This window comes from Hemiscyllium ocellatum, chromosome 7 (genome assembly GCF_020745735.1).
Source record: "Hemiscyllium ocellatum isolate sHemOce1 chromosome 7, sHemOce1.pat.X.cur, whole genome shotgun sequence".
Lineage (NCBI taxonomy): Eukaryota > Metazoa > Chordata > Chondrichthyes > Orectolobiformes > Hemiscylliidae > Hemiscyllium > Hemiscyllium ocellatum.
In genome coordinates this window covers 80075480-80087694 of record NC_083407.1, presented here as the reverse complement: position 1 = coordinate 80087694, position 12215 = coordinate 80075480, and the positions used below count along the sequence as shown (strand labels likewise).

General features: G+C 40.4%; 1 protein-coding gene across 2 annotated transcripts in view; it reads right to left on the bottom strand.

Annotated features, from left to right (window-relative positions):
• The window catches only part of glsa (glutaminase a), a 119976-nt gene extending 108081 nt beyond the window's left edge, over positions 1 to 11895 (bottom strand). For both annotated transcript variants that reach the window (XM_060827376.1, XM_060827377.1), the window contains exon 1: positions 11279 to 11895. In XM_060827376.1, coding sequence (XP_060683359.1) covers positions 11279 to 11559 — 281 coding nt within the window. In that variant the 5' untranslated portion in view covers positions 11560 to 11895. The remainder of the gene's footprint in view (positions 1 to 11278) is intronic.
• Positions 11896 to 12215: the final 320 nt, after the last annotated feature.

Here is a 12215-nt window from a genome sequence, read left to right as displayed (position 1 = left end):
ATCTATGAAAATCTACTGAATGATTATTATTGTACAGGCAGTGCTCCACAATAAAAATAAAATTCAAGGTCAAAGAAACTACTTAATAGTAATAACATAGTAGGTTAATAAAAGATAATTATATCTAATTTCAGAAGGTGAGATTTACTTTGGTTTATGTAGCAAGACCAATAAAGTGAAAATGAAGTAGTACAAAAGATTTCCACCTGCCAAGACTTCAACGCAACACATGGAAAGGCAAAAACTATGACAGGTTATGGATTTCCATCTTTAACTGCACATGTTCAAATTAACAGTGCTGAAGACTAACCATTTAACTGTCAGTATAACTGCAAAACTTGAGTCTACAATGCCATTCTCCTGATATGTACTGAAGCAAATATAGAAATAACTTACTTTTCAAGCTAAGTCTTTAGATTTACCAGAAATATAAACAGGAACAAACTTTATTATGAGAAATTTGAAATTATGAAACTATTTTTGTATGAGCAGTAAGAGTCAGTGCTACAGTAGGGAAACAGACCCTTCGGTCCACCTGGTCTATGCTGAACATAATGCCAAAATAAACTCATCGCACCTGTCTGCTCCTGGCCCAAAACCTCCAAACTTTTCCTATTTCTGTGTATATGTGCACACAAATGGATAGAGTTTTTTTAAAAACTTTCTAAAGTTAGAAGGTAGCATAAGTTGAAAAAGACAACCTCGCCTAGAGGGACAAGTTTGGGTCAAAGTGAGAAGAATACGACAATGTTCCTGCAGACAGCTGTTAAGAGGAAGAGATCATTGCAAACATTCAAAAATGATATGCCAGCTGAGATGGCAAAAGTTATTTTGGATTGCTTATGCGAAGGGCTAGAATAAACAAAGTGCAGAATGGCTTCTGTTTATGCAGTAAAGTTCTATAGCTTATATATTTTAAGTGAAGACTATTTTGAAAACCCTAACATATGAAGAACATCTGCAGTGTCAATTGTACCCGACTTAATTTCGTGCATCTATGGTCTTACAGAAATTACTCGAATAAACATGATCAATCGGGAATTCCAATGTTTAATTAGTAGTGGCCACTTAGATATCGCTGAACTTTAAGGAACATTCCTAGCTTTAACTGTTTCAACTTTGCTATTTCATAAATTGCACAAATAGTGCTACTTGATTAGAAATTATGACCTGAATTTTCAGTATAAAAATTGAGTAAACTGAACAGAAATTTGTAGACAAGTGGACAGTTAAATGCTTTAAGCTAGAAGCTAATGCAAGAGACAACCCTGCTTCTTCAAATGGTGTAGAAAGGTGTGGCACTGGAAAAGCACAGCATCCGAGGAGCAGGAGAACAGATGTTTCAGGGAGGCATAAGATTGGCTAATGTAGTGCCACTGTTTAAGAAGGGTGGCAAGGACAAGCCAGGGAACTATAGACCAGAGAGCCCGACATCAGTGGTGGGCAGCTTGTTGGAGGGAATCCTGAGGGATAGGGTGTACATGTATTTGGAAAGGCAAGAACTGATTCAGGATAGTCAACATGGTTTTGTGTGAGGGAAAGCGTGTCTCACATACCTGATTGAGTTTTTTGAGGATGTAACAAATAGCATTGATGAGGGTGGAGCAGTAGTTATGATCTATATGGACTTCAGTAAGGCGTTGGACAAGGTTCCCCATGGGAGACTGATTAGCAAGGTTAGATCTCACTAACTACAGGGAGAACTAGCCATTTAGATACAGAACTGGCTCAAAGGTAGAAGACAGAGTGGTGGTGGAGAGCTGTTTATCAAACTGGAGGCCTGTGACCAGTGATGTGCCACAAAGTTCAGTACTGGGTCCTCTACTTTTAGTCATTTTCATAAATGATTTGGATGTGAGCATAAGAGGTACAGTTAGTAAGTTTGCAGATGACACCAAAATTGGAGGTGTAGTGGACAGCGAAGAGGGTTACCCCAGATTTACAACAGGACCATGACTAGATGGGCCAATGGGTATAAGAAGCGGCAGATGGAGTTTAATTCAGGTAAATGCGAGGTGCTGCATTTTGGGAAAGCAAATCTTAGCAGGACTTATACACTTAATAGCAAGGTCCTCAGGAGTGCAGTCACAGGTAGATAGGATAGTGAAGGCGGTATTTGGTATGCTTTCCTTTATTGGTCAGAGTATTGAGTACCGAAGTTGGGAAGTCATGTTGCGGATGTACTGGACATTGATTAGGCCACTGTTGGAATATTGTGTGCAATCCTGGTCTCATTCCTATCGGAAAGATGTTGTGAAACTTGAAAGGGTTCAGAAAAGGTTTACAAGGATGTCGCAAGGTTTGGAGGATTTAAGCTATAAGGACAAGCTGAACAGGCTGGGGCTATTTTCCATGGAGCGCCTGAGGCTGAGGGGTGACCTTATAAAGGTTTACAAAATTATGAGGGGAATGGATAGGGTAAATAGACAAAGTCTTTTCACTGGGGTTGGGGAGTCCAGAACTAGAGGGCAAAGGTTTCAGGCGAGAGGGGAAAGAAATAAAAGAGACCTAAAGGACAGAGGGTGGCATGGGTATGGAAGAGCTGCCAGAGGAAGTGGTGGAGGCTGGTACAATTGCAGCATTTAAGGAGGATTTGGATGGGTATATGAATAGGAAGGGTTTGGAGGAATATGGGCCGGGTGCTGGCAGGTGGGACTAGATTGGATTGGGATAGCTGGTCGGCATGGACGGGTTGGCCGGAAAGGTCTTTTTCCATGCTGTGCATCTCTGACTGTAAGCTCTTCATCTGAATTTTGGGGGGATAGCTCAGAAAGCAATAGATAGATGCTGGTGGAGAGTGATGGTGATAGGTTGGAGGGGAGCATGGAGCAAATAGGTGGAAGGAAGTGGACAGAGCTGTTTCAGTTCTTGTCAACAGACCCAGTACTGAACGACAGATCAACATCGTCACAAACAGGCTTCAAGTCAAGGTTCCCTCAATTTCTTGTACAGTAATTCCTAACAGGTACCTCAAACCATTTAGCTCTGGAGTACGTAGGGATGAAATGGCTACCCTTCTTTATTCATCGACTCCTTGATTGATCACAGCAAAGTTAATTTGAAAATGGATTCTTTCATTTGTCAAGCTTTTCACCCCGAGCAAAATGTACTCATGTTTAAAAGTAGCCAAGGTCTTCTTGAGTAAACAGAGAGAAAGTCAATTAATTACTAAACTCAAAAAGAATTGGTAAGGTAACACACAGTAGAAATCAGAAGCAAGTCCAAAAGATTAAGAGCAAAAAAACCCAAACAGATCAGTCTTGAAATTGTTTGAGAAGAGCAAATAGTTGAACATTACAATAGAGAATACCAGAGGCACTGATGTTGACACGTAAAGAGCCTATTTCATGGTCCTTAAATTTTGCACTTTGGTTAACATTCTTTAGTTCTGATTCCTTTCAATTGTGATAAAACTACAATGTTCAAGACAAGAGTGTGTCCTTTTGTTGCTGTTTCTCCTTTGTCCAGATGCTAGCTGACTTCTAGCAAAGAAATTGAGAGAGAGTTTTTAACTCAAAGACATTTGTATCTTATCAATATAGGTGGCTGGTAAACACGAGAACGTTCAGTCCCATCAGCACACTCCACTAAACTGAAACTGGCATTTTAGCCACTGTCTTTACAAACTCTTCAAAAGAAAACAAAACACAAGATGTGCGGTCAATTCCCAGAGTGGCTTGCTCTTAAGCAAGGGGGCATCAGCTCCTCATCATCTTTGCAATCAAAGATCACAACTGTCTGTTTTGACTTGCTTTTTGCATCAATACCCTTCCCCCACTTTCTCCCTCTTAATCTCATCTCATTTTCCAAATCTTTAATTTGCTTTCTCTGCAAAATTGAAATCCAATTTATATTTCCAGAATTTTACTTTCCTCAGGATTCTTTAAACGAATTTGATTAAAAAGCCTTTGATTAGTAGTCAACGTTTCAGCACTAATTCAGCTCAGATCATGTTGGGCAACTAAACCAACATGGCTTTGCAGATGACCACGTAAAAAAAACAAGGTTATTAAAATAACAAAGGGCAGGTTATCCAGAAATAGAAAAACACCAAGAAAATGGCTAACCCAGCACAATGAAACATTTTGATTTTTTTTATTTTGACATGGTGCAAGCAATGTTGAAGTCTATAAGTTTAGCTTCTGAAAAGACTTCTGTACACAGTACAAAGTAATGATCACAGTAAGAAAGTTGCGCTGAAAGCAATTTGAGAGAGGAGGATGTAGGAACACAAATTAGCCATTATGATCTACAAGCCATGTCCTCTTATTCAGAAACATCATGACTAAAATATACTTTAATTCCATTTTCCCACTTTAATTCCATATTCCTTGATCTATTCCTTACCCAAAAATACTTAATAACCTTGAAAACTTAAATTCAACCACCATCCATCACCCTTGGTAGGATTAGTTCCAGATTTCCACTAGCTGATTTGCAAATTATCTCTTTCCTCATCTCAATACTAAATGGTTTGAAAATATTAGTCCTGTATTTCACAATGCACCTCCATCTCCAAGACTCTGCACAGTGGAAGTAGTTTATTTGCATCTATCAAAACCCTTTCCCATTTTAGTTACTCAAATTATATCACCTTTTAATCTCTCAAAGCTAAGGGAATTCAAAAAGTTAAAATATAACCCTTCAAAGCCCGGTAGTTTGCTGAATAAGTGATACTACCCTCTTCCACTAGATTATACACATACACACGCACATTCAAAACGTCCACAGGAATTAGTTATCACCGAATCATCTTGAGATTGTGTTTGTAGCTACATGACAAAGGTCATCTGCAAAGCCATGTTGGTTTAGCTGCTCAACACAATCTGAGCTGCATTAGTGCTGAAACTTTGACTATTAATCAAACTCGTTTGAAGAATCCTGAGGAAAGTAAAATTCTGGAAATATAAATTGGATTTAAATTTTGCTCCAGCACAGACATTCAAATAGGTAATGAATCATACATAATGTTTTCTTTCCTCTGGAAAAACATACTGTAGCAGTCTCAACTGTTCTTCTACATATTGTTACTTTAAAACTACAGGACATGGCAACAATAAAATACATCTTCTGAGCATTCCTGTATAGACTATCATTTCCTAATTTGCAATAAATATGAGGTTTGCACATATTAAGAGAGCCATTTTCTTTTTGAAGAACCATTTTTAGTCACCAACCTACACACCATGCCCACATCCATTCCAACACCAATGAATCCTTCCCCGGGCACTGTCCTGGATATCAAGGAACTTTTAAATATTTCACATACTGAGTAAGTGATGCATGCACACTAACAAGAATGGTAACTTAAGAAACTGGTCTTCTCTAATATACACTCTTGTGCTCAATTAAAAATGAAAGTTTAATTTAATATTGAAATGTTATTAATGTAACTTTGTTCTAGGTGACTTATCTCCTCCTTTGCAGGATGAAATCACCATCGAAGTGTTCAACTCCATCCAGTGCTTGCTGCCCACTGTTGACGCCGAGACAATATAGGCCCCCTCAAATATACAGCTTTTTTGTTCATCCAAAGTACATTTATTTAGAAGATAAATATTTTAATCATGGATTGCAAAAGGTACTACACAACATTTGATTGGTGGAATCAATAATTTACTGAAACCTAGCGTCACAATTTCTTAACACTGAAATTAAGATGTGAATTAGTTTGCAATATGACACAGCATAAAACATTTCACAACTGCTTACTACACTTCTGATTCATGGATCCACAATCCTACTTTAAAAAGGTCACAAGTACCCATCATGCTTCATTCTTGGGTAAGGTTTTCTTCATGTAAATGCCACTAAGTAGAAACTCTGTTCTTTTATGCTGCCACAGGTGCAAAGATTAGTGTTTAGTTCTGTATGAAAGCAAAATGCAAAACATTTCAGTTGAGGACTTCTACTAAGGACCTTCAAACTAGAAAGGCATATTCTTTCTAGAGAACTTTATTAGTCACCAGCCTGTAAAACAATCTTTTTCCCCAGTCACTGTTTCATGCCCAAGAGCAATTCTCTATTCATGCTAAAAATATTGCCTCCAACACCCTGTGCTCTTACCTTATGACTTAACCTTTTGAGAGACACCTTGTCAATCAACTTCTACAAGTATAAATACAGCACATCTACTGGTTCCCCTCTCATTGAGACTTCCTCAAAACAACTCTAAAACATTAGTCAGAAAGCAATTGGTCATGTTAGCTTTAGTACAAAAGCCCCGTCTTCTCTAATTCATTAATAATTTCAATTTATTGGCTCTAAATAATCTGCACTCTATTTTGCATAGCTTTTGTACCCAACTGGTGGCACAAAATGGCATATACCATTTGAAATGGAGCTGAATTTGGCCAGATTGCATAGTATACAGTATGCTTTGATCAACAAGACACAGGAACTTTCAAGTACGAAGGAAAGCAAACACATGCATCTACATTGTAGTTTCTGCAACCTCATGATGCCCCGAAGTGCTTTTTCTTCAATTAATTGTTTTTGAAGTGTGATCAGATTTTATTGCAGAAATTATGACAGCTAGTTGCACATAGCAAGGTTCCAATGGAAGAGCTGAAACTTGCAGACTGCAAATCTTGGCAGATATTTACTTCTCAAAAATTTCCAAGCATTTATATACCAGGTGCGCACTAAGAAATAGCTCCCTTTTCCAAGCTGGCTATAACAAAAGCAATCACATGGCACTCTTTCAACAAACAGCAGATGAGTTTGCACCAATATTCTGACCAATACTCAACAGCCTTAAAATTATTCAGTCACTATCACAACTTGTCAGACCCTACTATTTACAACTGAGGGGGCAAAAAAGTGAATATAAGGAATATCAGATCAGCCATGATCCTATTGAATGTTGGAAAAGACTCAAGGGATCGACTGGTCTAATCCTGTTCCCACTTCTAATGGTCTTACTTCAGGATGTACATGTATTTGGAAAGGCAAGGTCTGATTAAGGATAGTCAATGTGGCTTTGTGCATGGGAAAACATGTTTTTGAAGTAACAAAGAGGATTGATAAGGGCAGAGCAGTGGACGTGATCTATATGGACTGATGGTAGGGTCCTAGGGAGTGTTGCTGAACAAAGACCTGGAGTGCAGGTTCATTGCTCCTTAAAAGTGGAGTCGAAGTAGATAGATAGTGAAGGTGGTGTTTGGTATGCTTTCCTTTATTGGTCAGAGTAAAGGAGTTGGGAGGTCATGTTGCGGCTGTACAGAATAATGGTTAGGCCACTTTGGAATACTGCATGCAATTCTGGACTCCTGCCTATCAGAAGGATGTTGTGAAACTTGCAAGGGTTCAGAAAAGACTTACAAGGATGTTGCCAGGGTTGGAGGATTTGGGCTATAGGGAGAGGTTGAATAGGCTGAGGCTGTTTTCCCTGCAGCATCAGAGACTGAGGGGTGACCTTATAGAGGTTTATATGAGGGGCATGGATAGGATAAATATACAAAGCCTTTTCTCTGGGGTCTGGGAGTCCAGAACTAGAGGGCATAAGTTTAGGGTGAGAAGTGAAAGATGTCAGAGACCTAAGGGGCAATATTTTCATGCAAAGGCTGGTACAGGCTAGTACAATTGCAACATTTAAAAGGCATCTGGATGGGAATATGAATAGGAAGGGTTTGGGGGGATATGGGCCAGGTGCTGGCACGTGGGACTAGATTGGTTTGTGATATCTAGTCAGCATGGACAAGTTGGACCGAAGGGTCTGTTTCCATGTTGTACATCTCTGACTCTAAATTCACCTGTAGCTATTTTGAAATTTATATAACCCATATGGCCAATTATATTTAATGATATTAAAATTCATGAACTGTATTTAGTTCTATTTACCAATACAAATCCTTGATAAACCACCCCTTTCACTTTAACAGACATTTGACCAGTATAGATGGAGTTTTTCACAAGTCAATGACATTTAATTTTGCTTGGATTTTAACGCTGATTTAATGCTTTCATACACTAAATTACCTGTTCCTTTATTAATCACTTCAGTAGTAGTTTGCTACTGTATCCTAAATGTGTGGTCAGAGATGCAGCTCCAGGTTCTGGCTCATCAACTACACCAGAACTTTCAAAATCTATGATTACTGACATGGAACCACCTTGGCACAAAATTCATAAGTAATCAAGTAAATGGGACTAAGAACTGCTGGTTGAAAACATGTCAAGTCATTCTCAAGGTGGTAACTGGCTTGATGTGTGATGTCATCAGTATAAGGCAGCTTCTCAAATTAAATATTTGTACTTCATAATTTTTTTTCCCACTATGATAAAGTGGCCCTTTCTAGTAAAAGGTCAACGAGCTGAGATATTTGCTGTTTATTTCTTTATTGATGCTGTCTGGTGTGCTGAATGTTTGATTTTCTGTTTTTATATTAGATTACCTACAGTATTTTTACTCAAGTAATTCTTAGATTGCAATCTTTAAGCAAAGTAAGACAAACAGAATTATGGAGGAGAAAGTGAGGTCTGCAGATGCTGGAGATCAGAGCTGAAAATGTGTTGCTGGAAAAGCGCAGCAGGTCAGGCAGCATCCAAGGAACAGGAGATTCAACGTTTCAGGCATAAGAAGGGCTTATGCCTGAAATGTTGAATCTCCTGTTCCTTGGATGCTGCCTGACCTGCTGCGCTTTTCCAGCAACACATTTTCAGCTCAAACAGAATTATGGCATAGAAAGTTTTTAAATCATTTAAAACCCTTCAAAAAATGGAACTGATAAGGAGAATTACAACAAACAGTTGCAGATATGAAATAAATCCTTAATGTTAAAACAGAAGAGGAGAAATGAGAGAGAAATTCAGGAGAAGGTATGCTGTTATAAATATGTGAACAACAGAAAAGACAAACAGAGGAGCACAATGTACAGAATCCCCAAGAAGCCATTATGAAATCCATAGCATGCAGTCAAAAAGGATTATTAAAATTTAGGGTTAGTGTTAGAATGGGAGAAACTGAACCAAGCTTTTTTGTTTTGTTGGATAGTTTCAAACTGTTTTGCTGTTAACTATCGCAAAAACATGGAAACCTGGAGTTTAGAGACAATAAATATGAGTAGCGTTCATCATCACAGATTGTAACCACCCAGTCAACTGCTTGTTACTTCCTTCCTTTACCCATTAGGCCAGATTTCATCCTAGGATTCCCTTGCTCAAGCTCTGGACTTATTATTTCTCCCAGTTTTTCTCCCATCTTCCTTCTTGCCCTCACCAAGCTTATGCTGTACATGAGACACATCTCATGTTCTCCTGACCCCTTTCCCACTAAACTGCTCATCATCAAATTTCTATTTTTGATTCCAAAGTATGACTCCAACTGTTGTCATTGTCAAGAGTTTTACAGTATGGAGACAGGCCCTTTGACCCAAACTGGTCCATGCCAACCAAAATATCATCCACACCAACCCCACATCCTTTGCCATCCATGTATTTGTCCAAACGCCTTTTAAATATTGTTAATGTACCCACCTTAACCACTTTCACTGACAGCTCATTCCATATGCATACCACATGCTGTGTAAACTCTCTTCCATGCCTTCACTGCCTCTAGACTTTATTGGTCTGACCAACTTCCAACTTTCTACCTCCTCCCTTAAACTTCAAGTCGTAGAATCAGATGGACAGCACAGAACCAGACCCTTTGGTCCATTTCATCCAAGCTGCCCAGATACAGTTTTCTAACCTCATCTAGGCCCATTTGCCAGCAATTGGCCCATATCCTTCTAAACCCTTCCTATTCATATACCGCTCCATACACCCTGAGTGAAAAGGTTGCCCGTTAGGTCCCTTTTAAATTTTTCACCACTTACCTTAAATCTATGCCCTCTAGTTCTAGACTCCCCCACACTAAGGAAAAGGCCTTGTCTACATACCCTTTCCTTGCCCCTTATGAGTTTAGAAACCTTGATAAGGTCACCCCTCATCCTCTGACACTCCAGGGAAGACTGCCCAGCCTATTCTGCCTCTCCCTGTAGCTCAAATCCTCCAATCCTGGCAACATGATTTTTGAACCCTTTCAAGTTTCACAACATCTGCCATCTAAAATTATATTTGCTTTCCAATTCAACAATGACCTGGCATATTCCCATTTCTGAAACTGCCTCCGCCTACACATTTGTCAGATGACTGTGCTCCTCTCATTCCTGTTTCTTCAGCAAGCCCAAACGTAATCACCAGGCTTTGCTTTCAGCTGCAACATCTGGGATCCCCTGCCGAAATTATTATACCATAGTTTCCTCCTTTGAAATATTCCTCATTGGCCTGTTTGGCCAACTTTTGGTCATTTGCCCTGATTTTTTTTAAGCTGGCTCAGTATAATTTTTTAAAAATATCTGAGACATATCTTGGCATGTTTTATTACATCAATGGTGCTACATAAATACAAGTTTATTGTCATAACAGTCTGCAGTCTTGAAACAGTTCACTAACAGAGTGATATACCATAGACAATCATTTGGTCTTTCATCTTTGAAAGGTCAATACTACTCTCCTACTCTTTCTTCTGCTAAGCCTCCTCCACCTCTCTCCCAACCCCCACCCCCTAGGGTATTTATCAATTGCCTTTTGAAAGTTACAATCAGACATGCAGCCACCAACTGGTCAGTTGAGATTCCAGATCACAACTCGTCAGAAAAGTAAATGACCTCACCTGGTGCTTTCATTCACTACCTTAAATTGGTATGATCTATTTCCCAAACATTCTCGCATATGAAATAGTCCCTACTGGGTTACTGCTCATGACTTTGAACTCAAATTAAAGCTCGTAGTGTTCTATGATCCAAAAATCCAGTTCTTCGTTTCCTATCTTATCTCCTTAATCTGGCAGCCGGAAGGGAGGAGGTATGGCTACAAATGAACTGCAGGTCGGAGGCTCCCAAATACATACTAAAGAAAGCACAGGAAGTAACGTCAATAAAGATGCATAATTCGGGGATAAACATATCAATGTGAGAGATGTTCAAGCTTTTAAAAATACACGTACGTTAAATAACAGAAAAAAAGCTACAGGCATTCCAGGAAATACTTATTACCCATATTTCCTACTTCAAAATTAACATTTCATGACATCCACACAAAAAATAGGTGAAGCATTTAATACGTAATCACTGCCTTCAACGTGATATCAGGATTATAGAATTTTATCTACAAGAGATTACTGAAATGCGCTACTGCTCTACTTTATATCGTAACGAATGATTCTTTCTAACACCCCCCGGGTTAGATCCTCACTTGACATTTATGGGAGGTTTCTTATTTCTGCTTTACTTACTTCTCTTGAGCCAAGTTACTGGTCGAGGCCAGTGTTTTGGCTGCGTCTTCCTCAGTCAGCGCTCCCTCGGATTTGCTACTCCTACAGTAGGCGGCTCGAAGCTGCTGCCGGTGACCTTGGTGCTGATGGCGGTGGAGCAGAAGCTGCTGGAGGGACAACGACAGTCGCGATTTCCACATGACGCCGCTCGCCAGGGCGCCGTGGTTGCGCCTACCCGCTGGTCTCAGACTGGTCTCCAGCAGCTCCCGCAGGATGAGAGCGGGAGTCACCGCCCGTAACATAGCGATGGCGGGTATTTTTTTAAACCGCGACTCAAAATAAGCGAAACGGGAGTGCGCAACGCCGGTCGGTAACCGGGAGAGGAGACGGCGGTGGGAAAAGAGACTGACCCTGACTGGTGGTCACGAGGAGGACCGGTAATGCCAGGTGGTGGTCGCGAGGAGGACCGGTAATGCCAGGTGGTGGTCGCGAGGAGGACCGGTAATGCCAGGTGGTGGTCGCGAGGAGGACCGGTAATGCCAGGTGACGGTCGCGAGGAGGGAAGGCTGACACCGAGCAGGAGTCGCGTGCTCACAACCTAACGTCCCTCACACGCGGCCACTGCGAAATGCACCACACCAGCAATGAGCCGACGTCTTCAACTGACAAACGGAAGAACCCGTCTTCTTCTCCGTCAGACCCCCACCAATTGGTCACAGCACCGTGTCAATCAGATATTCCCAGACTTGGCAACTGCAGCTGGTGAGTCATCCATCCCCTCACATCCCAGTGAAAATGAAACTGGTACAGAGGCTTCTTCATGGGACTGGCTCTCAGCTGTCGCCACGTGGATTCTTTTTGCCTCGGTGGGAGGGGGCGGGCAGAGAGTTAGCCTTTCTGCCAAACCTGACGGGTGTCTCCAGCAATTTCTCTCTCCAGAACTTTAGCCAGTTGCAGT